Genomic DNA, 23034 nt, shown 5'->3' on the forward strand with positions numbered 1-23034 from the left:
ATAATTTTACTGTTTTTAACATAACATGTTATAGATGAAATACACCACATAAGGTAGTATCCATGTTTAACTATACAGAGTAGTATTTTATTTTATTTTATTTTTTTATTTCTGATGGGGCGGGCCAGCTGTCAAAGCTGGAAACCGTTCTATAAATCTCATTGCCTGAAATGTACTCATATTAATATATTAATTTAATTAATTTTTAGGTATTTTAAAGACCAAAAACAGGGCATTGAATTATTTTATATTTGTCTTGATTTTAATAGTTTAGCTGATGTTAATGCTCATTTTATCTTAATTCAAATCTTGAGGCCCCCTAGTGGTGATTAAACAAATAAAACAATTATATGGAAATGACTGAAATGTGTGAAATGTTCTCATATTTATATTGCCATTTGATGTATTTTTAGGTGTTTCATAGATCATTTGATCAGGTAAAAGATATGAACATAGTTTGGTAGGATTATAAACATTTTATTGGAAAACAACTATCATCCTGATACATTCAGAGACTGAACTGTCACTGAGACGTGCAGTAACCCTGTGAAAAACAGCTGAGCTGGTGGAATAATAAAAAAAACACAGTGCAGGTATTTATAGATAGAAGAAACAGCAGTTCACCCTTTCATCATTCCTAAAAAAAAGCTTGTTTTTCACATTTCTACCACCCGATCATCCCTTAGCTCACAGTATCTGATCTCAGGCTCACTCCTTCAGCGGCTCTTCATCTCGAACGGTCTCCTGCTCCTGGTTCTGCTCCTCCAGATCGTCTACTCTGGTCTTGAGCTCTGCCAGATCGGCTACTCTGGTCTTGAGCTCCTCCAGATCGGCTACACTAGTCTTGAGCTCTCCCAGATCGGCTACTCTGGTCTTGAGCTCTGCCAGATCATCTACTCTGGTCTTGAGCTCCTCCAGATCGTCTACACTAGTCTTGAGCTCCTCCAGATCATCTACTCTGGTCTTAAGCTCTCCCAGATCAGCTACTCTGGTCTTGAGCTCCTCCAGATCGGCTACTCTGGTCTTGATCTCCCCCAGCTGGCTCCTCATCTCCTCCATCTTGGCTGTGAGCGCCTCCTCCGTGGTCCTGCAGCCAGCTAGCGTGTCCTCGTGTGTTTTCTGCCTGGTCTCGAGGGCGTTGAGCTCAGCGTCCCGGCTCTCCTCCGCAGCCTTCAACCGCTCCTCCAGCTCGTGTCCCCGCTCCTCAAACTCCTTCTTCAGCTCGTCCCTCAGACTCTGGGTCTCGGCGCTGGCCTGGCTCTGCCGCTCACTCAGGCTCTGCAGCTGGTCTGACGTGGCCTGTACGCTGGCTCTCGCTGCGCTAACCTCCTCGCGCAGGCTCCCCACGGCGCTCTGCACTAGCGTCCTCACGGCGCCCAGCTCCTCCGACACCGACGCCACCTCTCCGTTCCTCGTCTGCAGCTCGGAGCTGACCGACGCGATCTGCTCGAGCAGCACCGCCACGTTCCCGGCGCACACCTCGCTAGCGGTGTTGAGGTTAGCCACGGCACTGCTGACGGACGCTAGCTCCTGCGCGAGGAGTGCCGGCGCCTCTGCCTCCTCCAGACGGGCTCTGAGCTCCAGGATCTCGCCATTACACTGGGCTGCGCGCTCCTCCGCGCTCCGGCTCACGCGCTGCTCCAGCGAGGACACGTCCCGCTCCCGCTCCTCCTTCAGCTCGCGGATGCTCTCCGCTAGGTCCCGCAGGAGCTGCTTCTGGAGCTTCGGGAGCGCCTCCTCCACGCGCCGGGCGTCGACCTCGCTCTTCTGCAGCGCACGGCTGGTGCTCTCCTGCTGAGTCCTGGCACTGGCCACCGCGCTCTCCACGCCCTCCAGAGACGCCTGCATGGTCCTGATCTGGAGACAGAAGAATAGCACACGCTTAGGCTCAAAACCAAGCGGAAACCTTACGGTCTCGAAACTTATTATCACTGTCAAGCTGCTTTGAAACAATCTATATTGTTAAAAGCGCTATATAAATGAATGGGACTTCACTTGACTTGAAACCAACACAGAAGTGACTTAAACTGCAGTTCATCCACTGGCCACTAGAGACCGGCTGCAGAAGAGAGTCTATCCCATAAAACCCCATGTTAAAATGCCCAACTTTACAGCAGAAAAACACGTTTACAGCCTGGTGCAAGAAGTGGTTTGGTCTATATAGCTAATTTTGCCCTTCATGACGACTGTGATGGGGTTAATTTTTTTTTATAACTCATCCATTTAAATTAAGCCTTAAAGTTCTGCATAATTAAGGGCGTGGCCACTTGAGTGACAGGTGGATTGCTAGCTGTTTGTCTGCTGTCTGTTAGCGTCAAGTCACCTCAGCTAATCCGCCTCGCTGCACATTTTCATTTATGCGGGAGTTTATCCAAGCGCGGCCAAGATGGCGATGGCCGACTCCGCCCACTTTGGGCTTCAAAATTGATCTTCAGAAACATAGGGGTGACGTCACGCACACTACGCCCAGTGTTTTTACGGTCTATGGTTAAAACTCATCTTTTATCAACAAAATTACATATTTTAAAAAAAAAAAAGTCCTTATAAAAAGAGGTCTTCGAGATCTAGAACATCAGTTCTACAGATAATTTTCTATCCCTCAAAATGACCCGAAGCCCTAAAATTATACTTTGATATTTTTGAATGCAATTATTATTTTTATTTACCTTTAAATTACTAGATTTGATCAAGAAATAATAAATACATAGTAATTTAAGCACGTTCCCCACATTCTTTCAACTTAAATTCACAATGACTCACAATTTCATGCGTAACCCTTTTAAAGGCACACTATGCAGTTTCCGTGTTTGTCAAACAGCGCCCCCTAGAGTCGCTGTGGAGTATGTGTGTTTAACGTTACTGTCGTAAATACAGCGCCCCCTAGAGTCGCTGTGGAGTACTTGTGTTTAACGTTACTGTCGTAAATCCCACTCACGCAGAGCCATCTCTGCACTCTTCCGACCGCGCTTTCTTCCTTTTCTTTGTCGACTCTGCCGTGATTCACGTCTGAAATGCGTGCTAGTGTCTTCCATAGGGGCTGTTTACTCCTGGCCACTTCATGTGTTTTCTGTGATCGGATAGCTATCAAGACCAGGTGTAAATGCCCATTTAAATCCGATCATTTAAAACCACCTCAGGAGGAGTTCTGGGCCGCATTCCTGACGAAACTGGACAAGTGTAAATACATCTGGTTGTTGAAACCACATATGTAAATTTTACTCCTCCCAAAAATGCTAAAAAACTAAACGTGTGAGAGCGTGTTTAGGCTATATGTAATGTTATATAGCCAGATATGACGACGCTACTGCAACACACATCCGGCAGACGAGCAGCTGAGCATCTATTCATTAAGGCAACGCGCAAACTTCTTGAATCCATTAAATGTTTTTTTTTTGTGTATTCGTGGTTCAAGTGCGACAAAAGTCACAGGGTCTTGCACCTTGAACACTCAATTTTTTAAAAAATTCAGAATTACCCGAGGGAAGTCAACACTACATGGTTTGTGTTAAAGCATATTAAAAACACCACATAGACATATAAACAACATTAAAAACTTGATTTTCACCACAGGGGGACTTTAAATGATCACATAATACTTTCATGTTCAATGGGTCATTTCAGATTTTGTCCAGTGATTGAGTATGTTTACTCAAGCTGCAGAATTCATACAGTTTAATTAATTAAAACAAAATTGATTAAATAAAAACTAAACCCTTAACATGATGTCATGATGGAACCCCTCAAAGGTTCTATATATGATGCGCCTGACGGAACCCTTCAAGATTCCATATGGAACCTTCTCTTCCAAGAGTGTAACTCCTAAATTTCTGGTTTAACTTGAAATCAACACCACTTTTTTTTTTTTTTATGTTTTTATTATTGATTTGACGACAGTAACAACACCTAAAATGCCATTATTTAAGAACTTAATAGTTCACCTATAATAAAAGCTGTCGATGACATAAAGTCTTTTAAAATGATGCTTAAGCTTTAGTTTACCAGAGCTGTACGTATATTTAAATACAATACATTATTGTTTTAATCATTTTTATCTGTTTGTTTCCCAGGGAATATCTTTACAAAGAGGTATTTTGTGGTTTAGGTGTGCATATGTATAGGTATATATTATATTGGTTAAAAGTGTTAACCAAAGGTAGGTTGGGTTGCTAGTTTTAGAGAAAAGCCTCTCTAAAGACCTGAGATGCAAATGATAATGTGCATCTCATATGCTATATTCTCTATGCAGCATCCATGTTTTGGCTGCTTTGTTTTGTTTTTTTGGACTCTACCTATTCAAATAAACCAATAAGTAAATAAAAACAATGAACTCGTCCTCAGTCATGTCGTTCCAAACCTTTACAACTTGGGATATAGAGAGCGGCCGTCGTCCGCTGGTGCTTTACTACTGCATGTTTGGAGCGTGAGTTTTCCACACTCTTCAGATTTGACTTCAGTCTCTACAGCACTTTCCCCCGGGCTACAGCACTTTCCAAAGGAACCTGACGAACCTGATCGAGCGCCACACACACACACACACACACACACACACTCCAGAACAGATCTATTACAGGTGAGGATGAGGAGACAAATGCCTCGTCTTCTTTAAATCAAACGCTCTCTAAACACTGATCCACTTCCTGTTGTGTTGGACATTTAAACTGCACTGTCAGCCAATCACAGTTGACCACATCATCCTCTTATACACAGCCTTTCTCTAGTGTGATCAATCAGAAGACACAGTTCACACTAACAGTTGCTTGTGTGTGTGTGTGTGTGTGTGTGTGTGTGTGTGTGTGTGCGATCGATCTCATGAAATGCACACAGGAAGTTACATGAGACGATGAGCTCAAGCTCTTCTACTCGACCACATCTGAATCTGACTGATCGAGTTTATTCAGTTCAGTCAGTGTTCCTCCAGCCAACAGGGAACGTTCTCTCAACGTTACGAAAAAACGCTCTTCCAGTAAGGCTAATAGAACGTTTGTTCAAAGTTAATAATGAAAACATTACCATTCATGGAGCTTTTGTCTGAAACGTTCAGTTGGACGTTCATTTGACGTGTTTTAAATGTCACTACTTGTTTCAGAACGTTCTAAGAACATTCAAAAAGTAACATTCCATAACGTTTGCAGAATGATACAATATAATGTTTCCATTAAAGTTTAGTTTTGTTAATCCAGTAATGCTAATAGAACGTTTGTTCAAAATTACCTGTTCCTTAATCATGTTCTAGCCTAATGTATTATTCACCATTCATTGGAGCCAACTTGCTTGTTTTAGAACGTTCAGAGAACATTCAAAAGTGACATTCCAAAACTTTTTACAGAGTGATACAATGGAATGTTCATTTAATGTAACCAAGAAAAAACATTTAAAAAATAACGTTTTAGTTAAGTTATCGATCCCATCGCTCTTAGAGCATATTTTGTTGACTGAGTGTGTGTCAGTGCGTGTGTTGTTTCCCCAACAGGAACGCGACTTTATGATGAAGTCCACTAACCTGTGTGAACGCGTTCTCCACCTCGCGCGCCGCCGCGGCGCACTTCATCGCGGACTCCTCGTTCCTGACGCTCGCGTGTCTGATCTCCGACAGCTCGCGCTGGAAGTGCATGGACGCGAACACGACTCCGGCCGCGAGCGCCAGGTAAAACAGCGCGCACACGCACTTCATCAGCATCGATGCGTCGGACCCGGAGCCGCGGCTCGCGAGCGGCGCGTTCTCCGCCTTCACCGCGACTTTACTCGCGCTTTTCCTCGGCGCGTCATCAGGCTGCTGGCTTGCGACGCCTCTGTCGCTGCTGGAGGTCGAGTTTGAGTTGTTTTTGCTTCTGTTCCTCGCGGTCATCGTTCCGTGTGCGTTCCACCAGCGTTCTGTGACGTCACCGAGCGTCGCGTTGCGTCCGCGCGGGATCTGCTCTCATTCCTTCACTCACTAGATTAGTTTGCTCAACTCTCCCAGCCGATACACTCACACTCGTTTGAACGGCGCGAGCGCTTCACGGTTAACCCCAGTGCTGTAGATGATGAAGATGATGATGAAGGCTGTCGTGTTGTCGTTTGCTCCACCCTTCTTCAGACGTGGCACTGATTTTCCTCAACATCTGCATCCTCCCATCATGTCCATTACGTGTTTGACTTTACAAGGCCATGCAACTTATGTTTCAGGACTCTTTGATGCATAGAAACCTCAAAAGAACATCAGTTTTCATAAGAACTATTTATTTAATATGGAAAACTTTATTTAATGAAAAACGTTGATTTTTGGTCATTTTTGATAATAATCATATTGTAGCTAACATTACTCCCATACAGAATTAGGATTAGCAAACAATAAAAAAATACAAGGATGAGTCAGTAAACTAAGTGTGTTTTTAACATCAACTCATCAACATTATTTAAGCAATTTCAACTTAATGTTTTTAAGTCATACGATATTCAACTTAATTCGACTTAAGCCGGTTTAATAATTTAAGTTGAAATGACTTGTACAGACAGTTTTAATACAAATTTAAGTTATAGTTGAAATACGTTTGTACTCTATATAAAATAGTATTATTTCTTATTATACATTCAGGATCAGGAAACAAAACATACTGAGTTATACAAACACTGAAACATGAATTAATTTCTCAAATTTGTGTTCAAAATAAAATTCAATCTTCAGCTAAAATAAGTTACTAATTTGTATGATTCTTACAACTAACGTCCTGCATTGTTATTTATTATTTAGATATAACTTTATATTATATTATTATATATTATATATATTATATATTTATAATATTTAATAAATCTTAGGGATTTGTTTATTATTTATATAACGAAGATTTAATGTCAAAATAAGGATATGACAGAATACCATTTGCAAACTTCTGTTTATGAATGAAGAATTTGCCATATAAAATAAAGAAATGAACAATGCTCTAGGAGTTTATTTCTATCGTCATGCTAATAAAAAATAATGTCTTTTAAACTGAAAGAATGTGTCAAACTTGCATAATCAAATATGTAAGAGCGTTGTATTATTTATTATTTAAATATTACTTTCTAGTGACGGTTATGGCGCCGCCGTCGCTCCTGTCCAATCAGAGGCTCCGCCCTGACGCTGTGCCACACCCCCTTCCTTCTGCTCGCGCTCGCGGGAGTCAGTGAGTGAGTGAGTGATGCGCGGGCCACTGCTAATATCAAGCACAGTCGGCCAGGATGAGTGAAGACGAGCGCATTATCAACAGGTGGTTTTTCGACGTCTGCGTGTTCAATGCGCTCGAGAGTTTCAGAAATGGAGACTACACGGTTTTCGCCAAAATCACCAACGTCGTTGAGAGTAAGTGGCGCGAGCGCCGAGTTTGTTTACATCGGCGCGCGCATGTTAGCTTTAGCGCGGAGCTAAAAACACAAACTCCGTCCGAAGTCTGTGAAAGTGCTTTTATTTTTACAATGACAAATTATTTAATTAAATAAATGTAGTGCTTTGGAATACAGACTTAAGGTTGGTCTCTCGTAAAAAAAGCACTCATGAAAGTTTAAAAGAGTTATATAAGTTTGAGTTTACTGTAAAAGTAAATGTGCTGTATTAAAGTTTTTTATTATGTACCTAAACAAAATAATTTGGACAATATTACTACAATATCACGAATATGGATCCTCGAGTCTTTCCACACTAGTATGTGCTGTGTCAAGTAATTATTTTGTAATATGAAACTATATGATGTTTCCTCAGGATGAATAGTAAGTGTGTGTAGACCTGATCTATGCTGATATCTGTGATGCTGCTCATTTTTATTGTGTACAAAAATTAAATGATTTGGATCATATATTACTATCACAGATTTGGATGCTCTAGTCTTTCCAACACTGTGTGTTGTGTCAGGATTAGATAACACGTTTTCATGATAAATCAGCATTTTCGCAGGATGAATGTTGAGTGTGTGTAATATACATGTCATCTGAAATCATGTGTAATATACACGTGTCACGTGGTGTTGTCAGGTATGGTGGCGCTGCCCATGGACGGGCACGGAGACACGGTCCTCAAGCTGCGCTGCATGCAGTTCCTGTCCAGGGTCAACAACGGGGACAAGCTGGGTGAGCCAGCGTGTGTGTGTGTGTGTGTAGGGTTGAAGAGCCAACCTTCAAATTTGAAAATTCCCAGTTTATTCCCATGGAAAGTTTCCATCTTTGAAAATTCCCATAATTTTGCAACCCTATGTGTGTGTCTCTGATGTGTGTTTCTGGCGCTGACGTGTGTGTGTGTGTGTGTGTGTGTGTGCCACAGATCTGACGTTCGAGGAGCCGAAGACGCCGCTGGAGTCGGCTCTGGCCGTCCTGGAGTCGCTGTGCCGAGAGCTGGACGTCCCGCAGCGAGAGCAGCAGCGCGTGCACAACGCCATCGCCGAGATGGTGAGACCGACACACACACACACACACACACACACACCTGCAGTGCAGTACACCTATCTCAGATATCCACTACTGCACGGGACAACAGGGGCGGCCGATGTACCGCTAGAAATGTGAGAACTGGCTTAGATGTAAAATTTAGTTTTAATTATTTAATTTAAAATTTTCATTTCCAACCCTTTGTCATCATTTACTCGCCCTCGCGTCGTTCCAGACCAGTGAAGCCTTGGTTATACTTTCGCCTGGCTCCGCAGCGCGAGTCTCCGCAGACTGCGTGCGCACCTCCCCGAACGGACGAGGCGTTTATACTTGACGCGCTCGCCGTTGTACTATTCTTTAAAACGACAGGGGGCGACTCGAGTAATCGTCCTCTAAACCATCAGGAATCAGCAGTGAGAAGAAGAAAGCTATACACACGTGACAATGTTTATTTTAGTACACCACCACCAATACCACACTACAAAAAGAATCGTGTAAAACCATGTGTAAAACCCAGTAAACCCTGAGATACTAGTGACAATAAAACAAAATATATGGATATGAGAATGTGTAGGCTATAAAACATAACTAAATTAACAATCTCTAATTTCACTAAACATTTCATTAAGTTTCGTGAACATTTTTATTAAACATGGACCTTATGTTCATTAAAAATACTTTTTATGCTATTGTATGCTCATTTTTTAAATGTAAGCAGCTCATTTAGACGTGCAAACTGGGTGCCGGTGTGGTGAGAAGTTCGAGCTCGGCCAGATTCGGCTCGAAGTCGTTCATCTTCGGATGCGGCGCCGCGCGCGTTGTTACAAAAAATGTCGCGCACACCGCCAGGCGAAATTGGGTCTTGCGAACCCAACGCGCACGACTGCCCACACCGCAATGACATCATTTTTGCCGCGCGCACCTTCGCGCTCGTGCGGACGCGTCGAGTATAAACCAGGCTTGAGACTTTCCTTAATTTCCTGAACACACGTCTGAGAGATTTCTGTCCCTCCATTGTAAGCCGCTCAAGCTCAAGCCCAGGAAGGCAGTCGACAATTACTGAAACATAATTTACCGCTTTATTCACAGAATATTAATATCCGTCACGCATCTACATGTACTCTCGCGTTGTCAACACGACACGCCTGTGTCGTGATGCTCTCATGAACGTGTGTTGGAGATTAATATTCTGTAAATAAGGCGGTAAATTATGTTGTTGTTTTTTGCGCAACGTGGTAGTTGCGTAGCCTGTCAATGGAGGATAGATGTGTCTCAGATTTCGTCAGAAATATCTTCATTTGTGTTCAGAAGATGAGCGAAGGTCTTGAAGTGTCATGAGGGCGAGTAATTACTGACAGAATGATCATTTTGAGATGAACTAACCCTTTAAAGCAGTGCATCTCATTTCTGTCTTTTTCCTGTTGTGTTTATTTGCTCTATTGAGAGTGAGGAGTTGTCGTCATGGTATAGAGCCCCTCCCCTCGATCCGCCATGTTGGCATTGTTGAAAACTTTTTCTTCGTCGAAGCAAGAGACCAGGAGACGTTGGGGATCACGTTCAAACAAAGTTATTCTTTATTGAGGACTTCGCGTTGACGCGGCTGCAGTTCTTCCCAAATCAGTCTGACTAACGTAACTTTACATGGTTTCTTTATAGGCATTTCAGTGGGCTGTCCCTTAAGGTTCTGAACTTACACACAGCCTTTAGGGATGACTACTGCTAAAGACAATAGAGGCAATTACCCCCAACTGAGCTCCCCAAATGGTATAAACACAAATGGTCACGAGAACTAAGACTAGTAACATTCACACACAGTTCAACTCTTAGCTGGAAGATCAAAGGCTAACAAAACCCCTGACTATTACAATGTTTAGACAGCTGACTTAAAGCTAACTTCTGATCAGTAAATTGATGCCATCATGTTCACCTTGAATGCCCAATACAGTGTAATTCACCTTAGTTTTTCATGTGATGTTATGTAAGGAAGTAAGATCAGCAGATCTTAAACATATTCTTAAATTTGGATCCTTCAGTCCCCCGTTTGAGAGTTCTTAAAAACTCTCACAAAATACAAATTTAAACACATAAAGTTAATTCTTGTAACTGGTGTAAGTTACAGGCACATCGCATATGTTCATTCTTGTAACTTGTGTAAGTTACAGGCACATATAACTTGCTCTGTGTTGTTCATCTGTAATTGCATGTTGACACAGAAACAAACATGCACTTAGGGTCCGTGAAATCTTACGGGTGTGCTGGACGTGAGTCATTTGCTGGTTGACACACTTGATACTAACAGGTTTCCGAACCATGAAAAGTTATCTTCAGTCATATTAACCAGGTGCAGCACTCAGATAATGGTGCAGGCTTGTAGTCTTGATCATATCGATGGATGACTGAAGGTTTTGTATTTCTGCGTTGTGTATTTTTTTTTTCTTCTTTTTCTTTTGTGATTGGCTCGTTCAGCAGTGGGTGTAGTTGTCTTCTTGAGGTTGTGGCTTCATATGCAGGTGAGACGTCGTTGCATATGGATTTTTGGAACAGCCATCAAGTGTTTATCTGCACAGAGGAAGAAAGAAAACAAAAGACGACAGAGCAGTATTTGTCCAAACACTAGGGTTGTAGCGTCTGCTGCGGTTGTTTCATTCTTTCCCTATTTCTTAATTGATTTGACACCTATGGACCAGTGAGGTGGGGATAAGAGGGGGGATGAGGAAATCTTCACCACATGGCTGACCCCCGAGGCCTGTTGCACATCGGTTCTTCCATTGGCTCCGCCCTGGTCTGTGTGTCCTATTCTGTCCCTGTTGTGTGCACACTGTACAGTGTGTGAGAAAAATTGGCACATTTCCATTCTCCAGTGAAACATCAGTCCTAATAAACATCATTAACAGAGGATGGTTGTCTAACTGCAATATTCTGTGGTATAACATTTTAAGGCTGTGAGTATACTGAATGTCCCCCAAACAAAGGCTGTGACAGTCAATAAGTCTTTCATCTTTGTTGTGAGTTACTGGGGAGATTAAGCAATCACAGCCTAAATGGTTAACACCTCAAAAAGCTTACCCACGAGTCCAATGACGAGGGGAGGGGTTGCTTCAAAGTAGCAAACAAATGTAGTAAAATCTGCATAACATTGTTAACTTGTCTTAAGTTATTTTTGTTTTTTCTACATTCTTTTCCAAAATGTCCATGCTTGCCACAGTAAGAACAACTGGCTTCTCTAGGACTTTTGCGTTTCTTTGGCTTCTCTGAGTTGACCTTAACAGAAACTGCTGCAATTCTTACTCTCTCTTTGACATCAGAATCTCTTTCCCAAATAGCTAAACTTTCTAGGTTACTTCTGAGAGTTCTTTTAGCCCACGTAATATCTAGGAATGGCAAGGCTGTTCTGTACTCAGCTACAAGACCATCTGCCCAAATTCGGATTAGAGCTCCTTTGTCAGCTAACACACTTTCGGAATCATCCACTATTCCACTGTACGTTACCGCTACCTGACAGAACCTCTCAGTATATTCACTCACAGTCTCTCCTTTCTCTTGTACACAGCTAGTAACTCTCGACCAATCGATTTTGGGTCCTAAGATATTCTTTAGGATTTTCAAAACACCTTCTCTCAAATCGCCTTTACTGGCATGTTGCAGCTCGGAAGTGACAGCAGACTCAAAATTGTTGAATTCAGATTCAGTTAGAATTTGTGACATCAGCTGTGTAACTTCTGGCAACGACATGTCATAAAGACGCATTTTACTGACCAATGCCCTTCTAAATTCAGAAAATTCTGTGCGTGCTGAAGGTAAACTCTGGGATAGTCTCTCGATATCTTTCGGTCCTAGAGCTTTGGCAACAGCTTGTATTTGGACAACAGAAGAATTGGGAGGAACACTTTCAGTTACCTCAATTCCCTGAGACCTTCTCCTAGCGCCACACACCTTCACTGAATCTACTGGCTTATCAGTTACTGATTGGATGGCTACATCTTTTTCAAAGAAAGCTTTTAAGTCAGGATAAATGTTATCCGGCTGACTAAATTCTCCCTCATCAGTTTTTTCTGCATCTTTGTTGCGGTGTAATTTCTTAGTCAAAGAAGATATTCTAGCACGGAGCTCATTGTTCTGTTTCTCCAGCTCTGAGTTGCGTTTAGACTGTTCTGTAGCTATTGCTAAAACAAATTCTCTGTGGCAACAAATAATGGCTTTGACTTTGTTCTTGCGAACACTTGCTCCTAGTACCTTTTTACAATCTTCCATCGACCATGCTTTGTCTGGATGAATCTCATATTTCTTTGTCAAATCCAATCTGACGGACTTCGTCACTATAGAGTCCATTTGTTCTCCCAACAATGTTTTAAATTCGCTTTCTGACCACAATGGAGCTGCACGGCCACCTTTTTCAGTAGTGGGGATCAGTCTGGGATTTTTCCTAAACATTTTTGTGAGTTTTCTTTGTTACCACACAATCAAAAACACTAAAACTTCTCTCTAGTGTCTACACAGAGGGTACACTTGTTAACACATCAGCTATTGTTAACCTTCCTTGCCCAGAGCAAAGGATAACACAAATTACTAGCACTTTACGCTAAAATCTTCCCTGCCTACAAGAACAGAGGATCAACAGAAATAACTAGCACATAAAGCTAATTCTTCTCTGCCTGAAGCAAAGGATAAACCAAAATATTAGCACTAATGCTAACCGTCCCTGATAAAGCGGAGGATAAATCTTCACTAACTTTACAGAGGATAAACCTTCTCTAGCAATGTAGAGGATAATGCAATTTCATCTCAAAAAAAAAACTTTTTAGAGGATAAACTTAGTTAACAAAACCCTGCAGCTGTCTGTTAACTACTTCTCTGAACGGCGCAGAGGATTTCAAACTTGTACTGGTCTTTAAAGGTTCTTTTGAATAGAGTAGCACTCACCAACCCTTGTTTGTAAAAGAAGATTCAGACTGGAAATCTTTGTTCAGCTGGAAGTTTCGCTCTGCATTCCAAAAGATGCAGTCTGGAAAGCAGATCTTTGTTTGAGCTTGCTGTTTCAATCTGGATTCAGGTGAAGGAGCTGGAACTCTATCCGGGTCACAGGCACCAAATTGTTGAAAACTTTTTCTTCGTCGAAGCAAGAGACCAGGAGACGTTGGGGATCACGTTCAAGAAGTTATTCTTTATTGAGGACTTCGCGTTGACGCGGCTGCAGTTCTTCCCAAATCAGTCTGACTAACGTAACTTTACATGGTTTCTTTATAGGCATTTCAGTGGGCTGTCCCTAAAGGTGCTGAACTTATGCACAGCCTTTAGGGATGACTACTGCTAAAGACAATAGAGGCAATTACCCCCAACTGAGCTCCCCAAATGGTATAAACACAAATGGTCACGAGAACTAAGACTAGTAACATTCACACACAGTTCAACTCTTAGTTGGAAGATCAAAGGCTAACAAAACCCCTGACTATTACAATGTTTAGACAGCTGACTTAAAGCTAACTTCTGATCAGTAAATTGATGCCATCATGTTCACCTTGAATGCCCAATACAGTGTAATTCACCTTAGTTTTTCATGTGATGTTATGTAAGGAAGTAAGATCAGCAGATCTTAAACATATTCTTAAATTTGGATCCTTCAGCAGGATTCCAGCGGCAAAACATGATTGTTTACGTGTGTTGTTAACTCGGTAGTAGAGGAGGTTTTCGCAATTCCGCACTGTTTTACCATGCCTGGAAGTAAAAACTGCTCCAGTGTTTGTCACAAGAAGCCAAGCGCCGACATTAGCCATTTCCCAATAGCAAGTACGCAAAGTTCGGACTTCAATGCCAAGTCCAGCTCAGGAGAATGACTCCCGAGGACGCGAGTCCGGTTATTCTGCTAATGGTACAGCGCGCGTCACTCAGCTCGCTCTGCTATCTCTGTATGTACATTTTAGGCAACAATAAAACGAAATATGTTATAAAACACTACACTGCTTCTTTTCGTTTTCATTTAAAGAAATCTTAAACATTACACAAATGTGGTTCAGGCAACGCATATTTATTATATTCACTAAATGTAACGTTAGCATATTTATAACAAAACATTTTTTTTTAATTGTTAAATTTAAATTGTTCTTTTCGTTTAAATTTTAAACATATTAAACTTATTAATATGGTTCAGGCAATATGTGCATTTGTACTCTGATCATCTTCACTGTAATAAAATAAAAAAATACAAAACTAAACCCTGTCTCTTTTTGTTAAATTTCAGTTTTATCAATAATAGCCATTATAAAAGTAGCCTATAAGTAAAAAGTACAAGAAGCTATACAAATAAAGCAAACAATTCAGTCAAACATACAAAGTCAGCACTCTAGTCTAACATTACAACAACGGTAAAGTTAAATAGCCCAAATATAAAGTTATGAAATTTCACTTAGCCCTCAGTTCGGCCAGAGAACAAGATTCACAAGACCAAAGATCGCCCGTTAGGTCTACACAAGACGGATTATATCTCATGTTAGATCTTCTCCAAATACCACTGTTTTGCGCTTGGTGTGAGCTTGTTCCTGTAAGGTCCCTTTTCTTTCGCCTTATCTTTTTGCATTGCTTTACTTTCTTCCTTTTCTTTTTCGTATTCGTAGATCAGTCTATGTCCCGCCTAAATAATAAATGCGCAAAAATTAAAGAGCTCTGGAATGTTTAGTCGCGCTTCTGTGAAGTTCTGAAGGCGTTGCCCCTGGCAACCGATAGCGTCTCCTGCCATCATGGCCGACCGGCTCAGACCCCGCCCAAATGAACCCAAGTCGGCACGTGACTCCTCACTCTCGATAGCTTGTGATTAGACTTTTTGTTCTTATTTTAGCACCGTTTGAGAATGTTTTACTGTTCATTTTTTAGGCAAGTGTTAGTTTTGTAACAGCCTTATTGCCAGCAAAAATAACATCATATCTTGAAATAACATTATTTTGGTTCTTTGAGCATGCATGATTACAGCAAGCCTCAGTCGTCTGTTTCTCTGCAGCGATCAGTGACGCGTGTGTGTGTGTGTGTGCAGCTCATAGTGGTGTGCATCAGGAGTGGAGAGTTCGAGAAGGCCGAGGAGATCCTGCACAAGCACTTCAGCGCAGCCGCAGATGCAGCAGGGAAGGTGAGGGCCGCTCCTTATATTACAGTAGTTCATTTAATCACACAATGTCCAATAGGCTGCGATTAGTGTAAAAAAAAAAAAAAAAAAAGTGAGCATTTGGGTAGCAATATTTGAAATGCAATATGTAACATGGCAATGTATTTCTGTATTTAAATGTACATTTTCCATTACATTTGTGCAACGTTTGGTTTGCACAAAATTCAGTTATATAATTTACATTTGCCATTTGATACACTAGTTTTAATATGTAAATTGAATCCATATTTTAACGTTTTATAAGTTGCACAATTAAAATGAAAATGTATTAAAGAAATAATTAGATATGTTTAATATATTCAAGCAAAAACTGGAACATGATTTAGATGTTATTTCTCTTAGTTGCATTGACACTCACAGACACTTGCGAGTGTAGCCAAATTGTGATCCCATCTGACTAATGCTGTTCACTTTTCATATAATCAACATGCATGAAATAAAAAAATAACATTATAAAACATAAATATGAAACTAAATGTTTAGTCGGAGCGGGATTTGAGCGAATGCCGTTTAGAGGATGAGCATGTGAGGGAGAGCTGCGAGCTTTTTGAATGATAATCGGATAATTCCCAGCGATCATGGAATATTGTGTGTGTGTGTGTGTGTGTGTGTGCAGAAGAAGCTGCTGGCGAGCCTGATCCAGCGGAGGCGCTCATCTCACTCAGTTCTGCAGCTGATCTCATACAGCGACTTCAAGCAGGACATGCTGGAGTTCATCGAGCGGCTGTACCGCGTCCCCGAGCCCTTCCTCACGCAGGTCTGCCTCCTCATCTTCATCACACCTTCACCTTCTCAAACTGCACAAGCTCGTTCAGCTGGAAACCACGGCACCACACTCACACGGTGGGGGTGTGCGATATATATATCTCTGAGATAATATCCTGAATGTTGTTTTAGTGATGTGTGATTTGACATTATCAAGTATTAAGTATTCACAAAAACGCACACATACACTAAGATAATGGGAAAAATACCTCTGTATATCATTTATATTTATATAATTTAATATAGTTAAGCAATATCACACAAAGATAAACGTTTTTTTCTCCAAATATCAGCACGATTACAAATGTGATATTGATTTTATAACACAGTTCAATAAACAAGTTAATAAGTGACTTATATGCCTGTTCTTGCTCCTTTTCGCCAACGAAAATAGTTCAGACTGAGGCTGATTTCATTTGATTGTTAACAGGCCTATTGTGTCGTCTTAATAGAATTTGATTTAATGTAAGAATTTAAAAAAAAAGGATGCATGCATTTAATTAGGTTAAAAATGTCTTCATTAAGGAAAAAAAGCTCCAAAAATATTGATCTTATTGGAAAAGATGATTTCTGTCACTTCTGCAAACTGACGACCATACAGAATATGAAGAATATCAAACACGCGAGGAGTCGGCTGTCCACGGCAGACCTAATCCTTCAAACACAATAAAATAAAAGCACGAAATATCGTTTCATTATCATTATTGAAAATATCGAGATATCATTTTTGGTCAATCTCACACACCCCTAGCTTGAAGTGTACCGGACCTCTAGACGTTGTGTGTGTTTGTTCTGCAGATGCTGAAGCGCTCCGGACATCTCCGCCCGAGCACTGAGCCGACGACATCATCATCGTCATCATCATCGCAGAGGGGGCGGAGCTCCACGCAGAAGCCCAGCGCAGCAGCAGCAGAGGATCATGGGTACTAACACACGCTGCACCTCAACATTAGGACTGTTAACTGAAATAAAATGAGTTCAAGCTGAATTACTAAAAACATTTTTTTTTTTTACTTTTTAGTTTGAATTACTGAACAGTTTCCGTAGAAACCATGAAAAACTATTTATAAAAAAATATGATATTATGATACTATAAAATAAAAAGACGTTTATTAGAATGTATTGCACAGCTTTTTAACGGGGTAACAAGATCTACATATGACAGAACAAGATAGGTTATTAATAATCTTTGAGTGCGCATTATACTTCATTATGTTGGTGTGAAATAAACAGTTATGGAAATGTAGAAATTAAATAAAGTGTAGTGCTAAATATGGTAAAAACAAAGTACTATTTGTATTTGAGCGGCGCTAAATGTGTGCAGTGCTATTATATTACAGAAGACATGCGATAGATAGCTATAGAAAGAACAGTGAAAGTAACAGACTCAGTTAAACATGAAAATGACATAAGGAAACATCTATTTGCTAAACTAATTAAGCCAACTAATATGATTCATATTCACCTGGAAACTAAAGTTAATAAAACCGGAATAAAAATAAATAAAATCTAAGTAGAAATATTTAAAAAGACCACGAAAGCATATAACAAAAATAAAGTATTAGACATATATCCATGTCTGTCTTTCTTCAGTGGAAAAGAAATAAAGGTTTATTTAAAGTTGACCTGAAATCAAAATTGACCCTATTTACTTTGTTAGCGCATATTACTAGTCTTATGGTGAACAATTAATCCGTGCAAGTTAAACGTACAGTATGGAATTTTTCTCCACTAGGGGTCGCTAACCTATTTACAATAACAAAGGCGTAGTTTGATGACGCAACACATGCTAAGAATTATGGATGTTGTCCTCAACGTCAAGCCGGCCGATCTAATAATGTTTATGGATGACTGAATACATCGATGCTTTTATCATGACTGTGATATGAAGCAGGTCGACTCTAAGAGACAGCTATCAGCTCCACACGCGACGCGAGTCCCGCGGATATAAAAGGAATAAGGACATTTCATTCTACCGAACTACACGCAAGTGCAGGATTACAACTCACAGGTCAGTTTATTAGACAAATTAAACTTGTGAGGTAACGCAGCGCTGTTTCATTGGTCTAACATTACACTATCACACTAAACTGCATTTAAATGTGTTGAAATGTATGTGTTAGTTTGTCTGTATGAGACTAGCAGTAAGCTAGATCAACATTAGAATAACATACAGATCATATTCTAACATTTTATCATTGTTGAACTATATAACATTGATTAGTTTTATGTAAATGTGCTCACCTGTTTAATAAAGTACATGTAGGAGCGGTCGAAGTCTCGGACGTGGAGCTCTCGTTTATATACTGTCTATGGGAGCTCTCGGCATCTCGAAAACACCGCGCTGATATTGATTCTCGTTTTAGTTCTCCTTTTTTATCCAAAGTCTGCTTGCCATGGTCCATAATGTTTGAACGAAACAACAACAGCGTGCAAATAGACATTGCGAACTCCACAGTTGTCTACGTCTGTCGCTTTGGTTAATCAGAGGGCTCTGCTCATAGCTCTGGTTACCATGGCAGTACGAGCGGAAACCAGGGACAACGCGGATATGACGGCATTGACGGCGACAAAACGGAAATAAAGAAACGTGCCGTTAAATAAAATTAAAATTTCTCCTGGTTTGAAAGTTGTTGGAAACAGTCGGGATAATGTAAGTACACAACTAAAAAAAATATATAACGTAGATATAGTGATTTTTGCTAATTTTAAAGCAAAAAAGTTACATATTGTGCCTTTAATACACAGAAAAAAATTGTGTGTTGTGGTAATCTTTAATCAAAGTCTGAAAAGTTGCTTCCTGTCTGGAAATGGCGTTCCTTCTCTGATGATGTCAGTTTGACGGCTTGGGTTGAAAACGCTTAACCACTCCCCTCAAACCTTTAGTCTGCTATGAGCAGAGATGGAGAGGAGGAGCGCTAGAGTCAAACCCTGCCCTCGGTTCAATATTCCCTTTCGCTTGCAACTTCCGGTTCACGCAGACTTTGAGGAAAACATTCCAGGATTTTTCTCCATATAGTGTCTTCAATGGGATCCAGCAGGTTGAAGGTCCAAATGTGAGTTTCAGTGCAGCTTCATAGTCTAGACACGATCCAGCCGAGGAATAAGAGTCTCATCTAGACAAACCAGCCGCCATTTTATAACAAAAATATACTTTTATATACTTTTTAACCACAAATGCTGGTCTTGCACATCCACGACTTCACGCATTACATAATCAGGTTGAAAGGTCACACGTGTTCTGGTTCAAAAATGCAGGATAAGGAGAAAAAACATTTTCTCATCCAACTTCAAAATCATCCAACATTGTTGTTACGTTTTTTTTGTAAATGCCGTTTGACTTAGTCTTTTGCATGTTTGCTTTAGGTCTGTACTTCCGCCTACGTCACGCTTGACCTTTCAACCTGATTACGCAGTGCGTGGCGCATCGATGTGCAATACAAACATTTGTGGTTAAAAAGTATATAAATGTTTATTTTGTTATAAAATGGCGGCTGGTTTGTCTAGATGAGACTCTTATTCCTCGGCTGGATCGTGTCGAGACTTTGAAGCTGCACTGAAACTCACATCTGGACCTTCAACCCGTTGGACCCCATTGAAGTCACTATATGGAGAAAAATCCTGGAATGTTTTCCTTAAAAAACGTAATTTCTTTTCGACTGGAGAAAGACAGGCATGAACATCTTGACGTGGCGGAGAGTAAATTATCAGGAAACTTTACTTCTGAAGTGAACTACTCCTGTCATACAGTGAAGTGGCACGTTAACCTGTCTGATGAGAGCCGTGTGTGTGTGTCAGCGGCGTGTGGTGTGTGAGTCTGCAGAGTGTGCGTCAGGTGTACGGCGAGCTGAGCGAGGAGTGTGGCGTGAGCGTGCCGTTCTCTCGGCTGCTGGAGGAGGTGGAGCTGGAGGCGGAGGCGGAGCAGCAGAGCCGAGAGACGCCCGGTGCCGAGCTCAACCTGGCTCTGTCCGAGACGCCCATGGAGCTGGTGGAGAGGGTGAGCGGCCGCGAGCTGGTGGAGAGGGTGAGCGGCCGCGAGCCGGTGGAGAGGGTGAGCGGCCGCGAGCCGGTGGAGAGGGTGAGCGGCCGCGAGCCGGTGGAGAGGGTGAGCGGCCGCGAGCCGCGCGTTACGTTACGCCGTTACACTGGCATGACCATATCACGCCTGGTCACGGAGGATGACAGCCAGCCCAGCGAAGACGACTCTCAGGACAACATCACGCAGATCAGCAGCTGCTCAGCCCTGCAGACGTCCCCTCAGAGGTCACTGACACGAGTGCTCACACCAGCGATAGTGTCCTAGTTATCGCTCTAGTCATCGTCATAGTGTTATAGTTGTCATTATAGTTATCGGTAAAGTTATCGCTCTAGTCATCGTTATAGTTGTCATTATAGTTATCGGTAAAGTTATCGTTATAATCATCATATTGATGTAGTTGTCATTATAGCTATAATTATAGTCATCACTAAAGTTATCGTCATAGTGTTGGGGTTATCCTTCTCTAAAGGCAAACTGTGTTTTCCAGGCTCGTCATTCGCAGTGATCCAGAGTCGGATGATCTTGAGGTTCAGACTGTCAGACAATCATCCACAGACAACCAGCGTGATAACAGGTTAAATAAAGACTTTTACTATAGTCGTTATAGCTATCATTATAGTTATCGCTAAAGTTATCGTTATAGCGGTCATTATAGCTATCATTACAGTTATCGTTATAGTCATCGTCAAGTGATATAGTTGTTGTTTTAGCTATCGTTATCGCTAATGTTATCGCTATAATCCCAGTGTTTTAGTTATTGCTATAGCTATCATTATAGTTTTTGGCATAGTTACCATCATAGTATTATAATTATTGTTATTAACAATAATGGGCCTCCCATCTCATGTTATTCCCTCAGTTTTGAACGCTTCTCTTTTTTTTTCTTTTTTTCTTTTTTTTTTTATATTATTTTATTTCTCAAAAGAAAATCATTTATATAACATACCGAGGTAAAAATCCCTGATTTTAAAGTTAACACATTTTCTGTATACAACTTTCTTTTAAGCATTTTTCCACCCACCACCCTCATAGGGATATAACAACAACATAAAAATTGAAGAAAAAAAATAAAAAGTAAAAAATAAAAATAAATAAATAAATAAATAAAATAAAAGTAAATGAATAAATAATTAATTAAACAGCATAAATACAGAACTTGATCTACAAGGTCATATCATTTTCCAATACCTAAAAGTATAGGGCACCAGAATTCATTAAAGAGATGTGCACGGTTATATTTCTCCAAAGTCAGTTTTTCTAATGGCAGAAATGAAGACAATTGGTCAAAAAAGGTCTTAAGAGATGGAGGGGAAACATCCTTCCAACATAAAAGTATGCAATTTTTTGCAAAATAAGATATCAAAATAAATAACCTGCATTTTTTTCTGATCTAACTCCAAATTATCAATATCATTTAACAAATATAGACTGTTACTCAAGTCAAAATGCTTATCCAAAACTGACTGAGTAAAAGAATGAATTGATCTCCAATATCCTTTTAAAAGACTGCAGTCCCAAAACATTTGTATAAATGTCCCATCCATATTTTTACATCTCTGACAAACTGCTGGAATATCATTTGATATTTTATGCATTTTTAAAGGTGTTAAGTAGGTTTTGTGGATAAACTTAAAATTAGTCTCCTTAAGGCCTCATTATACTTCTGCGTCGGACCTACGCCGGAGCCTATACGCCGTAGGCAACGTGTTGGTTTTAATTCATACTTCTGCGTCGTTGTCCGCGTTGACGCGCACCTAGGGAGCATGTGAAACCCCGAGGGAGGGGTTCTGGCACACCAATCACAGCGTTTGCGTCCGCGTAGAATTGACGCGTTGTTAAATTTTTGGAGAGGTGCACGTCAGGGTACGCCGTAGGGTACGCGCGCTACACACAGCCTATGACGTAGCTACGGCGGCAGTTCGACGCAGAAGTATAAATAGGCCTTAAATCTTAATACTTGTAAATGGGAAATGAATTCTATTACAAATATTTACCCATACATCATCTTCAAAAGTTCTGCTTAGATCCCTTTCCCATATTATTTTTAAAAGTCGGAAAGAGGATTGAGATTCCTTTGTCAAAATATGATAACATTTAGAAATCATTCCTTTTATTGTGTCTGCGGAAAAAAAAGTGTCCTCCAGTTCTGACAAAAAAAGCCGTATTTTTTTCCCCTTAATCAGAGAGTTAGTGACACTTCGGAAAGTGTCTTTTAAAAAATGTAAAAAACTTTTAAAAAATTGTTTATTAGAGATATCATATTCTGCTCTTAAGTCAATAAATGATTTTACTTGCATTTTTTCACTCAAAAGATCTTTAAAATATAATATACCAGAATTTGTCCATTGACATGTATTGCCTAAAGTAATTAAAGTGTTAAGATCTGGATTTAAGAAGATTGGAGAATGTATAGAAGTACAAGAGACAATGCCAGTTTTCTTTCTACAATCTTTCCAAGTCTGCAGTGTTAAGTACAGTAAAATGGTTATTCATATTTTTTATCTTTTCATAATGTTTTATAAATAACAGAGAGACAAGGGGCAGTGGTTCAAATGGATTTGATTCCATCTGGACCCACATGGATTCATGTCTTTCTTTAGACCAAGAAATCAAATTCCTAATTTGGGCTGCCCAAAAATAGTATTGAAGATTAGGTACACCTAAACCTCCCAGAGGTTCAGGCTTCATCAAAGTCAGCATA

The 23034-nt window shown here is 40.6% G+C and overlaps 2 protein-coding genes across 7 annotated transcripts in view; one reads left to right on the forward strand and one right to left on the reverse strand.

The window, feature by feature from the left end:
- Positions 1-119: 119 nt before the first annotated feature.
- On the reverse strand, positions 120-6074 carry ckap4 (cytoskeleton associated protein 4). The gene is made up of 2 exons (XM_084112286.1): positions 5501-6074; positions 120-1857 (listed from the first exon to the last, which is right to left on the reverse strand). Exons 1-2 carry the CDS (start codon positions 5843-5845, stop codon positions 709-711), a joined length of 1494 nt encoding a protein of 497 aa, XP_083968412.1. The 5' UTR covers positions 5846-6074; the 3' UTR covers positions 120-708.
- Positions 6075-7125: 1051 nt separating this feature from the next.
- terfa (telomeric repeat binding factor a) overlaps positions 7126-23034 on the forward strand; it is a 31398-nt gene continuing 15489 nt past the window's right edge. For 4 of the 6 annotated variants that reach the window (XM_084112249.1, XM_084112250.1, XM_084112251.1 and 1 more), the window contains exons 1-8: positions 7126-7324; positions 7990-8085; positions 8276-8400; positions 15401-15493; positions 16146-16286; positions 17093-17217; positions 20093-20557; positions 20821-20907. In XM_084112249.1, the coding sequence (XP_083968375.1) occupies positions 7204-7324; positions 7990-8085; positions 8276-8400; positions 15401-15493; positions 16146-16286; positions 17093-17217; positions 20093-20557; positions 20821-20907 (1253 nt within the window). In that variant the 5' untranslated portion in view covers positions 7126-7203. The remainder of the gene's footprint in view (positions 7325-7989; positions 8086-8275; positions 8401-15400; positions 15494-16145; positions 16287-17092; positions 17218-20092; positions 20558-20820; positions 20908-23034) is intronic. The other 2 variants (XM_084112253.1, XM_084112254.1) reach the window with 1 other exon arrangement.

This window comes from Abramis brama (genome assembly GCF_963993115.1).
Source record: "Abramis brama genome assembly, chromosome: 4".
Classification (NCBI taxonomy): Eukaryota; Metazoa; Chordata; class Actinopteri; order Cypriniformes; family Leuciscidae; genus Abramis; species Abramis brama.